This window comes from Caretta caretta, chromosome 11, assembly GCF_965140235.1.
Source record: "Caretta caretta isolate rCarCar2 chromosome 11, rCarCar1.hap1, whole genome shotgun sequence".
Lineage (NCBI taxonomy): Eukaryota > Metazoa > Chordata > Testudines > Cheloniidae > Caretta > Caretta caretta.
Window position 1 is genome coordinate 29587587 of NC_134216.1, and position 18842 is coordinate 29606428.

The 18842-nt window shown below is 38.7% G+C and overlaps 1 protein-coding gene across 6 annotated transcripts in view; it reads left to right on the forward strand.

Annotated features, from left to right (window-relative positions):
- Positions 1-18842, forward strand: part of GALNT13 (polypeptide N-acetylgalactosaminyltransferase 13) — a 360457-nt gene that overhangs the window by 324120 nt on the left and 17495 nt on the right. For all 6 annotated transcript variants that reach the window (XM_048869442.2, XM_075117832.1, XM_048869440.2 and 3 more), the window contains one exon: positions 8101-8235. In XM_048869442.2, the coding sequence (XP_048725399.1) occupies positions 8101-8235 (135 nt within the window). The remainder of the gene's footprint in view (positions 1-8100; positions 8236-18842) is intronic.

Sequence of the window (18842 nt, forward strand, 5' to 3'; positions counted from 1 at the left end):
AAGAGTTTGAATGTTCTGTGTTGTTGCCTTCTCATGTTTTCCTTTGCAGTCCAGACAAGGATTAAACCTAAATAGGATCCGGCTCCACCAAAATATTGTGAACCTGCAAAAACTTCAAGGTGTTTCCTCTATCATTTGCCCAACACACGCGTTTTAACCGTCACTTTCTCTCAATTCCTACTCCATCCTGTATCCACCCTCACACGCAGATTCTCCCTCCCTCCTTGCTTTATAGTCTCCCCAGTCAACAACATCAAATAACATTTTACAGTTTTTTTCACATTTGTATATTTTGCATATTGCCAGCTCCAATAACTAAAAATCATGGATCAGGCTCCCAAAATCATGAGACTGGCTTAAAAACCAGAGGTTTTAAAAATAATAAATGTTGGGTTCTTTTTATTTGCCTTCTGATGCTGGAAACTGTATGCTTCATTTTTAAGCTTTTCTTCACCACTGTGAGGGTTAGAAACTTATCCTTTTTTTCATCTGAGAACTAAGATGCTTGTATAAAAACTTGACTCTCGGAATCTGCACTTTGACCATACTTCCTCCTTTCTGGTGTTTGTGTCAGCTCTATTCCTTTATGAGCTGTTAGGAGAGCAATGAAAATTATCTATTTTTTGTTCTTCAAGTGATTGCAGATGTCTGTTTCACCAAGGTGTGCACGTGCCCAGCATGCCAAAGATGGACAACCCCTGAATTGAATACACATCGGCATCTACCTCTTGAAGAACTGTTACTGTGCAGATATGTACCGTGGGGATTTTTTGCTGTTTGGTGGGGGGATCTTGGGGAGACAGGAGGTGTTTCCAGGAAAAACTTGGGTTTTGGGGGGTAGGGCCAATAACAACTGCTTCTTTCTTGTGGTCTGCTAATTTACAGATGGATTGGGCATAGATTCTGTAGATTCAGGTACCCAGTCAGTTATTATCTGCACCCATGATGCAACATTGGTCCCTGGCCAAAAAATTGTTCGTAGACAAGTTCAAAAACTGAATAGTTGTTGAAGGTGAAAGTAAAATTATAAATTGATGAATCGCCTTTGTGGGAGATTAGTGATATAATTGGCAGTACAGGTATGTAATATCACCAGGGATATCAGAATAATATCTTATTGTTTGGAACTGTCTTTGGAGGAATTCTGTCTCTTGCCAATTTGGAATCATTCAGCATGAGTGATTTAGATGTAAATCATTGTTATATCACCTTATATAACTCCTACCATATCATATTATTATGTGTGTAACAGACTGTAAGGTTTCTTGGGCAACAAACCAGCACATACAATCACTAGAACCTGGACTGGGAAATGAATGCTGTGATTCTTTTCCAGATAATCTTGTTCTGTTCCATTATGTCTCATTTGGTTCAGTTCCATTCCACTGGATGTGATTAGCATCTGAGGAACAAAGAAGAATTCTACCAAAATAAGATGACGACAGTCATTGCATTCGGAATAACAGTGCTTCAGCCCTACAGTGAAATAGGTGTGAGTTTCTAGTAACCCAAATATTTCCATGTGGAAAAACTTTTAATCTTAAAATATCCTGGAAAACCTCTTAGAATTAAACTTTTTAAAAGTAATTCTGTTCAAATATATGTTCCCAGAGAGCATCTCTAGTTAGTGAGATTGAGGTAGAGGCCAAGCTTCTTTGCTCTTGCTGGCTCCTGCAAATAAACTGCATCAGAAAATCAGCAACATCACAGCATTATCTTTCAAGTCTAAAAGCTGGCTCACATGCTAAGGAAAAGAACTTGGGGCGACGTGTAAAAGTACTATCTAATGACCCCTTACATAGCAGCAAAACAAAACAAAATAAAAATTTTATGGGAGATTTCTGAGATATAAGTTTTCAGACTTGAGTTCCTTTAATTTCTTTGTTAAGTAATTACTTGCTATTGTTTATTATTTGACACATGATTTTTCTCTTGGCACTGTAGTAATTTTCCCTCCAGTAGTTTTGTTACTATTAAGCAGTAAAGATGGTTACTGGATTAGAAATTGTGCGACTTTTGATAATACAAGAAGTATGTCCTGTATAGATAGGTGCCATACCATATGTGCACAGTTTAATCTATGCATCTGGCAGACAAGACAGCTTTATGAGCAATAGGTAAAGCACTTGAGCCTCACTAATACCAAAACATTTAAAATCTTCTTTTTAGACATTGCAGCATGCCATTATTTTAGTTAAATATTTTATCCTTGTAAAAAGATGTCTGAGAAAACCAACAAAATAACATTTGTTATGTCTGTGCTTTTGCTAAGTATTTATCAATTATAATATTTAATTTTCTTCCTCTGACTACTGCATGCTGTATCTCTAGCATATTTGGTAGCCACAGAAACAAACTATTTACTGGGGGCGGGGGAGATATCATTCTGGTCTTTGGTGTGCATAATGCACAGTTGTAAAATTTTCCTAATTATGGGCAAGATTCTGCTGACCTCAGGCTGACTACTCAGTGGGACTCCTTGTCTGGTAAGTTACTACTTAACGAGGTTTCAGAGTAGCAGCCGTATTAGTCTGTATCCTCAAAAAGAAAAGAAATACTTTTGGCACATTAAAGACTAACAAATTTATTTGAGCATAAGCTTTCATGAGCTACAGCTCACTTCATCAGAGTGAGGCTGGCAGAATCTGGCCCTATTTATATGTTCAGTACATTGAAATGAATTCTTAGAAAGTAAGGGCTGGATTGTGACCCAGACTTGCACAGCTGCGTAGTGAGTGAGGGAGAGTAAGATCCCCCTCACCCGCATGTGCAGTCACATTAGTGCTCTCCACTTCACAGCTGCGGGTGAGGGTAAGTGTAGAGGCTGTGTACCCAGCAGGGGCAAGTGCAGGCATTTAAATTGGGTCCCTTTTGGAAGGGCACGTTCTGTGCCCCTGCCATGGCCCATGCCGGGGCCAGGAAGAGCTTGCCCTTTACCACCAACCCCTCCCCCCCCCGATGATTATTGGGGGGCATGCCCCTGGTGCCCAGTACTCTTCCCCTCATCTCCCCACCTACATTCACAGAGCATGTAGATGAGGAATAGACGGAGTCTCGGAGTCATGCTCTGGCATAGGCTTACCATCTCAGAGGTACAAAAAACTAGGATGTTCTGTGTTGATCCTTAGCCAATAAAACTTGACAGATGGCTTTGTGTACTGAGTGCACTTCCAGATTTCCTGGGAGACCTACCTCCAAAAAAAGGGACAACCCTGGGAAAACCTGGACAGGTGATAACCCTACCGTAGCATCCAATGCACTGACAAGTAAGTTACGTTGGAAAAAAGGGCTACAGCAAATGGCTTCCTGTGGCAACACAGGCAGGGAAGGAATTGTGCCTGAGTGTGAATCACTCCATGGGCTCCTCTTGGAACAGACAGCTATGCACCATCCATTCCACATGGCTAAAGGCTCCAGTTAGCCCTACATTTTTTTATGTTATGAAATTAATTCACGTGTTAGTAAACTGTTACTGACTGATAATTTGAAACAATAATTGGTACGTCGTTTTCTTTCTCACACCGCATGTTTTTAAACAATGTATTGCGATTATTGAACATAAAAAAAGGAAACAGAAAAATGCACCTAGAAATTGACTTCAAAATATAATGGTTTCCTTTTCATAAAACACAAATACAAAAATCTCTTAGAAGTGAGAAGAAAATTGCCAAATTCAAACAGATTTTTGGGTTTTAAGATGAAAGTGACTGAGATGTTTTGCTTTCAGGTTAAATGAGCCGAAGCTGAAGCTTTGCCATTCAGTACCCCCAAACTGTGGGAATGTTTGGATCTAGATCTACACTTTTCATGCTAGTTCCCCTTTTTAACTATTTTTTTTTAAGTGTCAGTGTTTTATAATTACAGTTAATGCTACCCAGCTACCTTGGGCTAAAGGTTTTGTTTCTTGGAAAATTAACAACATCAACTGAGTTAATGAATTTTAGGGTAATGAACATAATAAAAACTCGTGTGCATTCTATATGAGTACAAGAGGGCTTCTGAGGTAGGAATATACAAGCATTACCTTCGGTAAGTAGTACCTTTATGTCATGAGCAGTCCCAGTGTTTTTTCAGATAAATCCAAAACAGACAACCATTCTGTTTTATTTCAGTTATTGCATTTTATGGCCAACACAAAGTAATCAGTTTCTCTCCCTGTATGTATATATAATTGCTTGGTTTCAAATGTATGTGTGTTGGCCATCAAAGGCATATATTAGGATAGCTTATTTTGATGAATGATTCTTAAAGGCAGGTCTGTAACATTTTAAATACATACTATCCAGCCCTGTCAAACAAAATCTGTCCAATTTTGATGGATTCCAGTCTTGGTGCGGGGGGAAAGGAATTAAATTTATATCTATGAAATTTATGAAGAATATTCTCAATACGAATAGCACCATTGGATAAGTAAGGAATATTTCACCTATAATTGGAATAATTTTGTTTAGAATTTACAGGCCATGCTGCAGTTCCAGTTCTGCCAAAAGAGTGCTATGTTTATATCAGTACTTATTAAGATTTATAGCACCAATATCCTTTTCATTCTAACCCCTATTTTTAGTTGCTTATAAGTTTATCCAAAAAGTACCTTTTGTGCTGAAATTTCTCATGTGGGCATTAGTTTAGAAGTGATTTGCAGGTGGTTGTGCTGATTTAGAAATTTCTGCAGTCATTTTTGTGTTACTGAAGAGGGGTTGGGGAAGTTGTTGTTTTTTAACCCATTTACAAGTATTTTTCATATGCTTTGTTGTACATTGATAATGCAAATAGCTTTATTTTTCAAAAGCTCCAGATTTGGTTTTAGCCCATTATGTGGACTTTTGTTTACCTCCCTTGAAGAAATTGTCTTAATGAGAAAGCGGTGAGCATTAGACAGCCTTGTAGCGAGTAGCTGAGTGCATTGCTTTTCTTAGTTTTGAGAATGTAACAAAGCACATTATGAACAATGTTCAAATATCTATTAACAGGGGTTTGTCATATTTCTTGTACCTATGTATTTCTAGTTGACGTTAAACAGTGTCTGAAGTGATTTGGACCTGGTAATCTGTAGGGCTTGGAAACATATTTGAACATTTGCCTGTGCTTATATGTGTTTTCAAGTGAAAATAAGACTATTAACACTTCAGAAGTGGCTTAGGGTATTTGTGTGTCAAACAGTAACTCCCAAATGGTGGCTGGTATTTTATAACACCTGCAGGATCCTGGAAGCTCTTAATCCACTTAAATAGCAGAGGCACAATTAATTCCTTGTCACTGAACCATGATTCAGTATCTCCCATTGTAATGGGTCACAGAACAATCCCGTTGATATAGTTTGGCTGCTAAACCAAAACTCAGAAGCTGTAAATTGAAGTTCCCTGTGGCAGTCCCTCATGGACTCATGGCAGATTCTGAAAATAAAGTCTGGGGGATGCTACACTAAGGTGCATTTCTACACAGTTGATGTTAAACCAAAGTCCTTTCTACCTGACTCTAGGTGAAAGTTCAACAGTTCATGATACTTTTCCAAATGATTAAGGGGTAACCTAGTGTTTTGGCCTGCAAAACGAAAAACCAAAAACAACACCCCCCACTCCCCTCCCCACTTCCTAATTAACCATATTATAATATCTGGTTTCACATGGTCTATTGCTGAAGGTATAAATAAGGAGCAAATAATCTAGTTAGGAGTTGCTTCTGTCCCTACCACAGACTCTCTGGGCAAACCTCCAAAATGAACCTGCAAGGGTTAGTCCACTGCCTTCCCAAAGTAAAGCGAATGTGCAGTTTTCAATTCATATGACATGCATAAACTGAAGCCTGCGGAGTTTGCACAGACATAGTTGAAAGGACAAATTCTCAGACAAAATGCAGAACTTGTTTAACATGTTTATATTGTAAAAGGGGGCAAATTCTGCCTTTGACTATGAATATGTGAGCCATGATCTTCTGCAGGGCATAACATGTCCTTCAGTAAATATGGTATTAATCAGTGGTTTGAGGTTGGCCAGTACACAACATACAAAGAACACTGCTTATTACATGTGTCTGAGAATATGAAATTTGAAAAAGTAGAAAAGGTCACTGATCCCCATCATGTCTGGTCCTTCTTAGCTTTCCTCATTCCCCGTTGCCTATTTCTAAACCTGCTTCTCTCTCCTCTTTACTTAGAAACTCATTTAGTTGTCTCTTCATCTGGCTGCTTCAGTGTCCCCCTTGGCTGTTTATTTAATACTGTGAGATTTACTACCATCTGTGTAAAATAAATTTGCCTAAATTTCAATTTCCCAAGTTTGAGCCCTATTCTCTTGTGCACTTGGTGTAGTGTGTTTACGTGCAAAAAGTCAGTTAGATGAAATTGCCTGTCCTAGTTTTAAAATCTTCAGTTGAGTCACAGCAAAGCTTCATGGTTTCCTAATAGAATCTGGCCAGCTTTTTCAATCTTTCTCATAATTCATTGAAAAATGGTTTCATTCTGATGTATGATGCTAGATATCTCAAGGGCAATTACATAATTTAGGAAGTACACTTGCCTTCCCAATAGATACAGCATTGTACTAGGTGAGAGTTATCTGGGGTTTGTATACCAATCCCAACTTTTTGATTTGGATTGTATTCCCCTGGCAATGCATGACATTATCATACTTAACTTTTTCCCTACTTTAACACATTGGGTTTAATCCCATAGGAATTGTCCTACAGTAACTATGCAAACATTTTTAGTAGCTATGTATCATACCTCCATGTTTCATCAAAATTTGATATTTTTGAATATACTCTAATCATTTGTATTGATATCTGTTAAGTTACATTTGCCCTTTTTAAGTGAAACATTTAATGCTATACGATTTTAACTGCATTATTAGACATTATCCAATATAATTATAAAACATTACTTTTCTGTATAGACATTTATGTGACCAAATCATTCTACTACTCAGCGTGGTATTCACAGTATTTTGCTTGAAACAGCAGTACATCAAAGCGCGCTACAGAACTTCTGCATATGGTAACAGGGTCTGCATGGCCAGTTAGTGCACAGCAGGCTAGAGCAGCATAGATTCACACCCCGGCTTGCCATGCTCTAAGTCAGCATGTACACAATCCCTTAGAGGTGCAGCAACAGAATCTCACCCCATATCTTAACTATTGAAGTGTACTGCTAAAGATCATTGCTTGTGTATTAAAATGTGATGTGAAAATAATTATGGTAAATGTTGCCAGTATAGGCATGGTTTGTTTTACATATTTGCTCATGCACAAGAGTTAATAATCATAATGTCAAAACATGGAGCCTTTTGTTTGTTCCTACCTGAAGATATCCACAGTTAAAGAGCAAAAAAGTAGAGATATGCTGTGCAAGACTTTATAGAGTAATAGTTTTATTCAGTTACTGCTTCTACCATTTTTTTATTATCTAAAAAGTTGTAAAAATTGATTTCGCTATCCTTTATTCAAGATGTTGTAAAACAGCACTTCCTCTAATGCAGGTACTGAAACCTAGCTTAAAATAGTTTTGTTCATGGTGACCCATTATTTTCCTGTTCTTCAACCATAATTTTATCAAAGTACCCCATATTTCTTATTCCAAGATATAGCCCTCTATACATACATGATAATCTTTGGTACAGTAAATTGGGAAGTTGAGTGTTTCGGCTAAGAACACGCTGATTCTTCAAATGATAGGGTCAATATCTAAATCCTGTTTTTTAAAAAAAATCCTGTGAAATGCTTTCTGAAATATCCATATATAGGATCATGTATTATTACTTTGTCCTTTTGTACTATTCTCAGCTTAAAGACTCACACACTTATTTAACTGTATCCACTGAATTGTCCCTTTGATTCAAAATTAAACACATGTGAAAGTCTTTGCTGGATAAGGGCTTTATACTAGTTTTCTGTTATAAAACATTCATTTCTTAAAGTCATACTGTGAACCTTATGTAAACTTCTGTGAAACACAGTACAACATTGTTTAGTCCTTCTCAGTGTAGAAGAAGGAACTGCTGGCAGGTCACTAACTTAAATCAAAATGATGGATGTTACAAGTCAGTAATCGTTTAAATAGGTGTGTGTCTTTAATCCCCTATAACTTTAATCATTTTCTGTTTTCAGGTATTTTCTTTTACTGCTGATAAAGAGATCCGCACAGATGATTTATGCTTGGATGTTTCTCGACTCAATGGCCCTGTGGTCATGTTGAAGTGCCATCATATGAGAGGAAATCAGCTCTGGGAGTATGATGCTGAGGTATATAATTATTTCATAATTAGAGCAGAAAAATACAGGTCCAGTGTTTCATATCTATTGTTACCCATTTTAATTTCAATTGGATTTGTTTGACACAGGGATGCAATAAGTATATCTTTGTCAGTTTTTTGTGACAGAAGATAATTTGTGAGTGTGATAGCTGACGGTGGAGTGACTTTATCATATTTATATCATGATGTGATGGTGTCCTTCCAGTTCAGGAATGCAAAGTGCTAAATGAATAGAGCTGGTTGAAAAGTTTTCAAATTTCAATTTTTCATTCAAAACTACAAAAAAATAAAAATAAGATGAGAATTAACTTCAATTTTTGTACGGTTATAGAGCATGATGCAATGTTTTGATTTTCAAAAATTTTCATTGAAATGTTAAATATTTAAAAACACAGTAAAATTCTGAAATTTTTACTTGTTTTTCTACCAGTTCTTAAATGGAAGATGCTTGGATATGGATTTTAGTGACTGAAACACTGTGATATGCAGGTTTCTTTATAAGACTCTGACCTTGAAAAAAATGATATACCTTTAACTTTACACAGTGTGAGCAGTCCCATGGTAGGCAACAGATTGAGAGATTCTGGACATCTTCAATTCATATTGAAGTCAGTTGGAGTTGAAAAGGGACAGAACCTTGCAGAAGGTGCTAAGCACCTCACAGGATCAGTCCCATAATGTGGATGAAACACTTGAAGGACTCAGTTCTGCGAACATTCAAAAGGAATGCTCAATATCTTGCATAATCATGTCCTTAGTGTTAATTTTTTCCAGCATAGTCTACTGTTTGGTATACCTTTTGTAAATGTAGGCTGCTTGTTGTAAGAGTTGATCTAACACTCATCTCTGCAATTTAAGGGACTGCAAATTGTAAATGGTCATTTATATTTGGATCAGTTGCTCTGTTAGGCAATAGATTTACCTTAGTTTCCAATGTTATCTTATTCCCAAAATTGTTAAGCTATGAGTTTTTGTTCCATATTTCAAGAATGCTTTAACTGTCATGTAGCAGAAGTTACGCAATACAGTAAAGTTTTATAGCTAGATTCTGCTATTAGTTGCACCAGTATATAGAGAACTGCATCAATAGAGTAACTGAGATTAGAAGATGTCTTAGATTATACTAAAAATCTAAAGTCTCATCTCTGAAATTGTTATAAATTATATGCAAGATATAGAGCATAGACTTGTAAAACTGAAGTGAAAATTGGTAAAGTTTATTGCTCTGAAACAAATGCAAAAATTCTGAACTATTCTAAGTATAAACTTATTAAATCTTTCACAGCAAGCTAGAAGTGCCTGTGTTTAATGCTATTTCCTTGCTAAAATTCCATTCATACCCAGAAGAACTCTTCTGAGATCATATTGCTCTCCCTCATCTGCAGTGCTTTACTTGCAATATTTAACACCTTCCCAGAGCATGGGACATGTCCTCTTTGTGGGAGTGTGAAGGACTAGCTGTGGGGAAATAAAATTAAGATGACTAGGTCTTTAAAACATTGTGAGGATGTAGTGGAACGAGACTCACTTGGTTTGAAAGGGAGCTCAGCTCTCAAAACTGATGAGACTTTTGGAGACTCAGGGCCAGATTGTGATGCTGTTTTTATTTCAGTACAAAATAGAGTAAATTGGGTTGGATCTCAGTGGTAATATATTACTGAAACAGCAAATAGAGCTGGTTAATAAAAAGAAATTTATTGAAATTTGTTTCAAAAATTTGTTTTGTTTTGAAATTTGAAATTGGCAGAACCAGAGTGTAGGTGGTCAAGCCTAGTGGTTCAGAGTCCGGGACCAAGAGTCAGAACCAAGGGTCAGAGCCTCAGCCAAGGGAGTAGGGTGGAGCAGGCCTGCAAGAAGGCAGGAAAGAAGGCAGTCATGGAAGCAGTCACTGTTGCAGACATAACCTAGTGCTGCTGCTGGGCTTAAGAGCAGGCCCTATGATTCCCCCTCCAGCCAATCGGAGAGTCTGGCTGATTAGGATGTTCAACTGCATGTGCCAGGCTCAGCTGCAGGCCCTGATTCCTGATAGAAATATTATCAAATTTGGAAAGTGTTGATCAGCTTTATAATTAGTCAAAAAATGAAGGGGATCATGAAAACTTCATTAACGTTTCTCCCTTTCATTTTCAATTTTGAAATATTGCAATCTGACAAATTGTGACCAACTCTAATAGCAAATAAAGGCTCCAGTCCTGCAGCGGTTCCCCATGTGTAGAACCCTGAGTTTGTGTGGAGCCCCATTGAAGTAAATGGGGCTTAACACTATGGTTACCATCTTTGAAATGCAAAATAACAGGCATCCTCCACAGACAAGGCAAGCCCGCTACAACCCCAACCATAGGGTAGCTCTGCAACCCCTAGCTCCTCCCCACACCCCTTGAACAGACACTTATAGTGTCTAGGGAGATACAGAAACACACACAGATAAGATTGATAACATCATTTTCTCACCTTGGTTGTGTTTCTCGAAGCTGCTTTGTTTGTATCTGTCACAGAGATTATTTTTTCCCAAACTGCACTGATTCTGTGTTTTAACTATGTACTCGAATGTGAATGTTTGGGAACTTTATACGTAAAGAAAATCCAATGAGTCTATTTCTTGTATTTGTATTTGCTGTTTGTTTTTGCTATTTCCAGCAATTTCTTATTTTTAATGGCAACATCTTAGCATCTTTAGCTGGACTCAGACACCTTTAACATTAGATACCATGGTATATTGTGATGATAGTGCAAATACTGAGACCCATGTGAAAAAAAAAGGCAGATCAAATTATTTTTCAGGCAAATCCATAAAAAAACCAGCCAGGCCAGTCAAATATCAGCCAGGTGGTAACCCTACTTCACACAGATCTAGAGGTCTGCCTGTGCAGAGAATCTTATGCACAAGTTTCCTAAAGACCTTTCCAGGGGAAGGTTCTTAAAAATGTAATAGTACATTTCAGTTTTGCAGAGTGAAATTCACCAAAGTGTGAATTTAATTTGCTTCTACAAAAAAAATGTCTAATCCAAGACCGTAGAAGGCAGCATGCAAAGAATATATAGGCCATCCAATGCATGCAATTAAAGCAGTAACAAGAAAAATTACTGTAGAACTGATCTTGGCTGAGGTCTAACTTACATAGGTCTTTGATGTCATAAATATACTCTATAGTATAACAGCAGAATGTAAACCCACTGTCCCCTCATTAGGAGGGAATCATTTTGTTCATATAAGCAATATTTAAAGATTCTCTAATCGGATCTCTATTTAGCTACATTTTGGAGTGTGTTCACGCACTGAGGTGACATGGATAATATCTGAGACCCAAGATGTGATGACACAAAGTAACTCCACCTTAGTTATATTAATTGATATATCCAAATGGATGATGAATTCCTTTATAGCTATTTATAAATTGGGTAACAGACTCAAGAGCAGCCTGGTGCTAGCTTGTGGCCTCAGCGTTTAAGTGCTTTATGGTGATTCTTGTCCTAAATGCCCCAGGGGGACAGGCATAAAAGCACTGTGGACAAAGTATGCTCAGCCTCCTATTGTTCTACTCATATAGGATTTTCCCTCTGGATGATGCTTTTATTATCTTTGCTAGGTTTTGGTTAGAGTTATGTCCCGTTGTCTTCCACTTGGTATCAGGGTCCCTTTTTGACTATATTCAGTGTGTCTGCAGGACAGGGGGAGTGAGTAGGGATATACTAGATGTTCACTCCTTCACTGACAAAAGAGAATTATTAGCAGGGGAAAAAAACAGAATAAGACACTAGACAAGCAATCATGGGTAGGCCCACCAATTAAAGGTTTGTGCTGCGCTGATGCTCTTTCATCACTGATGTTGATTTTATCAGGTCTGGCTCGTGTTGTCATTCTCATAGCAAGCACTTTGTATCAGTATTATTCAAATCACAGCAGTATTAACCCGTGTCCACTGATGTGCATGATTCTTAGTTTTAAAGTACAGTGACATTAATCACTTTACTTTAAATGTCAGTTTTTCAGGCTATTGGATTGAGGTTTTTCAGGCTCATCTGAGACACAGCTCAAATGGTAAAACAGACTTTCTGTCATTAACTTTAATTGTTTTATTTTTGAAAAGGAGCTCTCTGTCCATGAGTGAATCTGAAGCTAGGAAGAGCAAAACCTCTGGGGAATTTTCTGATATAACTTCCTGATGCTCACAGTGACCTATTTTATCATTTTATGTGTTTTCTTTTTCATGCGCATAAGCAGTCAGACCTAGTTAATCCAAGCCAACTGGTGTATTGAAAAAATGTGTTTGCAATCTGTGCATATAATTTAACTTCAACCAGGCTGGATCTTTAGTGAATCCTTGAAGGCAATTTAAATTATCCAAGGCCAGAGGCTAACAAATTAATGTGTATTAATTGGATCCAAACTTCACTTGTGTATTTCCTGGAACTTACTTTTAGTATGTTCCCTTTCTCATTAATATCTGAAAAATACTGAGAGCACATTACCCATATTATAAAATCTTGACCCTATTGAAGTCAATGGCAAAACTCCCATTGATTTTGGTGAGGTACCCATAGTGCCTAGCATTCATATTGATAACCAAGTGTGCCATGGAAGTTTCTAAGTCTATCCTCCCTCACTTCACTTCTCTTTTGTAAATAGATTTTATTTCAGAGAAAATATTTTATTCCCCAAATCAAACTCAGAGAGGCATTTTTTGTTAATAAATATGGAACCTTCCCTCCCAAATATTTTGGCCTAAAATAAGCTTCCACAAAGACAATGGCCCTAATTTTGTTCCCCCTCCTAGTATATGAATAGACAACAGTAGCTGATTTAACAGATTACTGAGTGATACATTTCTGCAGATCTGAGATCAGAATCTGGTTCTTAATCTGATTAGCTAGAGTCAAGGGAGCATTGCTTGTGACTTTCTTCTGAGCTTTAACAAGAGGCAAATTGGATTTTTTTTGGAGTAAGGCTAGAAAAATATCGGATTTATAACACCCTAAACAACTGTTTGGAAAACTATTTTGATTCTATTCATTATTATACACCCTAAACAATTGTTTGGAAAACTATTTTGATTCTATTCATTATTCTACATATAAATTTTATAGCTTATTCTCTATATCTTCCATACTACAGAAAATGCTATCACTTGCTTTTTAAAATGCTATCTTTTTCTATTTGAAAGGATTTAACATAAAAGGTCCATAATAGAAGAATTAATAAGTTACTTATAAAACAAAATCAACCATTAGATGGCGCTAATAAAAAAGAAATATTCACCATGCTTCTTGATCAGTTTTATATGAGAACTTTGTGAAAACTGCTTTGTTTTGCCATCTGTTTTTACATGTAAAACACAATCAGTTACATTAAGTAGAGAAATAGAATTTTTTTATGTGATTTATTTCATGGACTCCATTTTATAGAAGACATTGCAGTATCTGTCAGGTTATGTGATTCTTTGTGATACTGGACATAGTTCTCTTCTCAATCTCCTCTATGCCTTATGAGAGTGGGTTTTGGTACATTTTAAATTGAATATTCTCTCCCCAGCCTAGATATCTGTGGGGAGGATTGGGCCCCCTAGTACTACATGTTGTATTCCATGTGTTTACTAATGAAATATTATTAAGCAATACTGCATGATTTTGTGCTACAACCTGGGAAAAGGTAACTATGATGGGCATTATGTCCTGAGCCAAAGGTCAGTTATTTCATGAACATTGGGAGTTACGTTTATATCATCATAGTGGGTACTTCGATGCTTTGAGAAGCTTCCTTACTACACATTTTCCAAAGCCCAATATCAGAATGTTGGATAAAAACGGTAGCCAAAAGCTACAGAGACTGTATGCAGTATCTATTATTTGTTTGTGTGTAATGCTGAAAGAAAAGGGTATTGCCCTTTAGGCTTAACATATAAATCTTTGAGGATAAAATTGCTATCTAAACATATGTCTCTCTATGTCTTCTGTAGAAAGCATCAAAGTACCCACTATGATGATATAAACGTAACTCTCAATGTTCATGAAATAATTGACCTTTGGCTCAGGACATAATGCCCATCATGAATATAAATCAGAAGTTAGGAATTGTCATATGTATTGCCCCTCCTTAGTAAGACCACTTTACACTGAGTGTACATGAAAAAGTGGAGCGAGGTGACAATCAAAGACACGCCACACAGTGTGACACAATAGACAGTCTTTGCTTAAGAGAAACAGAGGACAAGGCATAGCATGGGTGTTGCAGTCAGGTGTGTGGTGCATTGGCTAAGCTGTATGAGCTATCTTGCACAGCACTAACCGTCACTTCAGCACTACGAGACCATCACTTTCATGAGCCCTAAATTCACTCCCAAACTCTTTAAAGTGCAATAGGTGATGTGAACTAAAGATAGGACGTCTTAGCTCCTAAAGGGATTAAAGTAGAATTTTGTTTTAAAAGGCCTGATTGGGAAAGGCACTGAGCACCTGCAACCTGCAAGTCAGCAGGACACATACTGAAGTCCTGTTTTAGTCCTTACTCGGTAACCTTCCCTGTTCACTTGTGCCTGAGTAAGAAGTGAGCAGGACTTCAGGCTCTGCCAAGGCTGGAGCCATGGTACTCAGCATCTATCACACTGACAGCCAGCCTGTGTTTAGGGGCCACTCATTGCCCTCAAGGTTTTAAAAAATTGTCACCCCGAGGACAACTGTGTTAACAAGGAAATGTGAATTTGATTATATGAACTGAAAATGTGCTCCCTTAGCCCCACACTGTGGCTGTTAGACGGAAGTGTTTAAATCAGCCCCATTCCTGTGGGAAGTAATAGTGGGCACCATTTCCAGGGTGCTGCTCCAGGGACAGCTTTGGTGTTAGCTGTAAGTGTCATGAGCTGTGGTTCCTATCACAGCCCCTTAGCAGCTCTCTTACTGGTCCTCTCTTGTGTTGTAGAAGAGGGAAGATAGAGTAGCTCCATTGCTGCCCTCCCTGCTGGGCTGTGGGAACCCTAGGAAGAGTAGATAGAAGCTGGACTGACTGCCTGATCATAGGGGACTACATAGTGAACAATGACTGCCCTATCCCACATATATACCCAGGGCAACCCAGAAGAGGGGAAAAGAAAGAGAAGCTGAGACTAACAACAAATTTTGGCTCCCTATTTCTCTACCCCAGGCAAGTTGAAGAATTTTGTGGGCAGCTGGAGACAGACCCATAAAAACCATACACCATCTGCACCTGAGTGGTGCAAAGGGAGCACAACAGGGTTGAGAATCTGTTTTAAAGTATTGATTGTGGCCCCTTGACCTTTCTGAAATAAAGTTTGGCTCTAGGACTGAAAAGGTCCACTACTGACCTCTCAGGATCAGGGGCGGACAAAGCAGGAATTAATTTATGATATATTTATTTATAAAATACTTTCTTCTTTGAGTGCTAGTTCCCATGTGTGTTCCACTTTGGGTGTACAGATGCACTCCATGTGTCTGGAGTCAGATAAATTTTGAAAGCAGTATCCGTTGGTCCATGCATGCACCCTAACTCTCCTTGTGTCTCCAAACCAAGGGATAAAAGGTGGACAGGACAGATCATCTCTCTCCACTTCCTTCTTACCATCTCATGTCCTGAGTTAGAATCTCCAGTGTCCAGAGATTCCTGTTCCTTATTAGTAGAAGAAAAGATTTCACCAGGAAATGCTACTTGACCAAATGGAAGCATTTCTCCATCTGGGTGCAACAAAAATTTGTATCCACAGAGTCAGCAGATATCAGCAGTCTTATTTTAGACTATCTTCTGTACCTCAGAATGACTGGTGTCTCCATCAGCTCTTTACAGGTTCACCTGGCAGCAGTCAGTGCATACCACCCATCTTCTCATGGTGTCAAGGTTCCTCCCCCACTCTGAACTCTAGGGTACAGATGTGGGGACCTGCATGAAAAACCTCCTAAGCTTATCTTTACCAGCTTAGGTCAAAACTTCCCCAAGGTACAAAATATTACACCCGTTATCCTTGGAATGGCCGCTACCACCACCAAACTAATACTGGTTACTGGGGAAGAGCTGTTTGGACGCGTCTTTCCCCCCAAAATACTTCCCAAAACCTTGCACCCCACTTCCTGGACAAGGTTTGGTAAAAAGCCTCACCAATTTGCCTAGGTGACTACAGACCCAGACCCTTGGATCTTAAGAACAATGAACAATCCTCCCAACACTTGCACCCCCCCTTTCCTGGGAAATGTTGGATAAAAAGCCTCACCAATTTGCATAGGTGACCACAGACCCAAACCCTTGGATCTGAGAACAATGAAAAAGCATTCAGTTTTTACAAGAAGACTTTTAATAAAAAATAGAAGTAAATAGAAATAAAGAAATCCCCCCTGTAAAATCAGGATGGTAGATATCTTACAGGGTAATTAGATTCAAAAACATAGAGAACCCCTCTAGGCAAAACCTTAAGTTACAAAAAAGATGCACAGACAGAAATAGTTATTCTATTCAGCACAATGCTTTTCTCAGCCATTTAAAGAAATCATAATCTAACACATACCTAGCTAGATTACTTACTAAAAGTTCTAAGACTCCATTCCTGTTCTGTCTCTGGCAAGAGCAGCATACAGACAGACACAGACCCTCTGTTTCTCTCCCTCCTCCCAGCTTTTGAAAGTATCTTGTCTCCTCATTGGTCATTTTGGTCAGGTGCCAGCGAGGTTACCTTTAGCTTCTTAACCCTTTACAGGTGAGAGGAGCTTTCCCCTGGCCAGGAGGGATTTCAAAGGGGTTTACCCTTCCCTTTATATTTATGACACATGGATATTCCATTTTTGCTCAGCCCCTGAGTAGTAGGCTCTGGAGAGGGCTAATCAGATCTTTTCCACCAGTAAGGTTTCATGGCTTGTGTCTGTCAGTTCAGCCAGAGGGGTAGATGAGCTCAGAGCACTGATGGCAGATCCACCTTGCACCATATTCCATAAAGCCAAAGTCTCATTACATTTACATCCTGAGTTTTCACCCACAAAGTTGTTTTGGAGTTTCACCTGAATCAGTCAATCCAGTTGTGCTCCACTTACCTGTGTTTTTTTTTCTTTCTGAAACTACATGCATCTGGAGAAGAAAGGAGACTTTATTACCTTGACCTGTGATGAGCCTTAGCTTTTCACCTGCAAAGGACAAAGCTAATCAGAAAATTATTCAGACTGTAGCTGAATGAGTCCAAGGGCAAGCTACATCCTCACAGAGGACTTCTAAATGGATCTCATGCTGTGTCTTACCCTATATGTTGTCACATTGTCCGCCCCCTCCTGGAGTGAGGGCTCATTCTAAAAGAGCACAAGCAACATCAATGGTGTCTCCTCAAGAAGTACCTTTCCTGGACATTTGCAAAGTTGTTCTTTATGCTACTCTGATCACCGGCATGCAGTTTCATGTGTTTTGTGGTCACCTCTCAAATTCTGTACATTTTCTTTCCTCTAATCACTTAAGTCCTTCTCTGAAGACTAGAACCTAAGAAACCTTCCTTCCACATCTATTTATGTGGCCTGCTTATTGGGTGCACATCAGATGGACCTCCACCCCCCAACACACACACACACCACGTATCACCCTTTTTATACCGTAGGCCACTGGACTTCTAGAGATGAGCCAAAACTAGGATTTTTTTTAACTCAATTACACCAGCCTGAACTTTGGTGGTTTGCCAACTCTGATCACAGACAAGGGATGGGACTGAACCCTGGCCTGTGGGACCTACAAGCCAATACTCAATTGCTCTTTAAAAGACGGATGGATTAGAACAGTCAGACCAGGTAAGAAGAACAGGAGTACTTGTGGCACCTTAGAGACTAACAAATTTATTAGAGCATAAGCTTTCGTGGGCTTCTCTCCTCAAAAGGTGTGCATACCAGGTCAAGTACTGCAACCTGTATGTGAGATTAGCCTCTTACAGTTTGTATGGCAACATCCACCTTCTCTGTGTGTATGTATATCTTCTTACTATATGTACCATTCTATGCATCCGATGAAGTGGGCTGTAGCCCACGAAAGCTTACACTCTAATAAATTTGTTAGTCTCTAAGGTGCCACAAGTACTCCTGTTCTTTCTGCGGATATAGACTAATACAGCTGCTACTCTGAGACCAAGTAAAATCACCATCTGTTGGATTGCCCTGAATTAGGAATTACAGTATCTATCTTTTATTGACACTGACTAAGCCAGTCTACCAAGGCATTTCCACCCTTTCCTTTCTGCTAGACCTAGGGAATAATCCTTTTGTTTGAGCCATGCATGTGTGTGTTAGAGGTGACCCAGAAGGTGCTAAAGCCCTTGAGACAGAACCTCAGCTAGTGTAAATCAGCCTCACTCCATAGACTGCAACGAGCCAAGACTGACTTGAACCAGCTGAAGATCTCGTCCTTATGGGCCAGAGTTTTAAAGGCATGTAGGCATCTAAGATGTAGATAGGTTCCTATTGGGAATTCTAAAAGCTTCCCAATTCCCTTAAAAATCTGGCCCTATATGCTTTAGCACCTAACGAGCCTGTCTTCAAGGTTAGATTCACCTGGCAGGCTACCAAGTAACTGCTACAGGTTGGTTTATCACATCACTTCAGCCCAGCCATTGAGTGGGGCCAATTACAATGTTT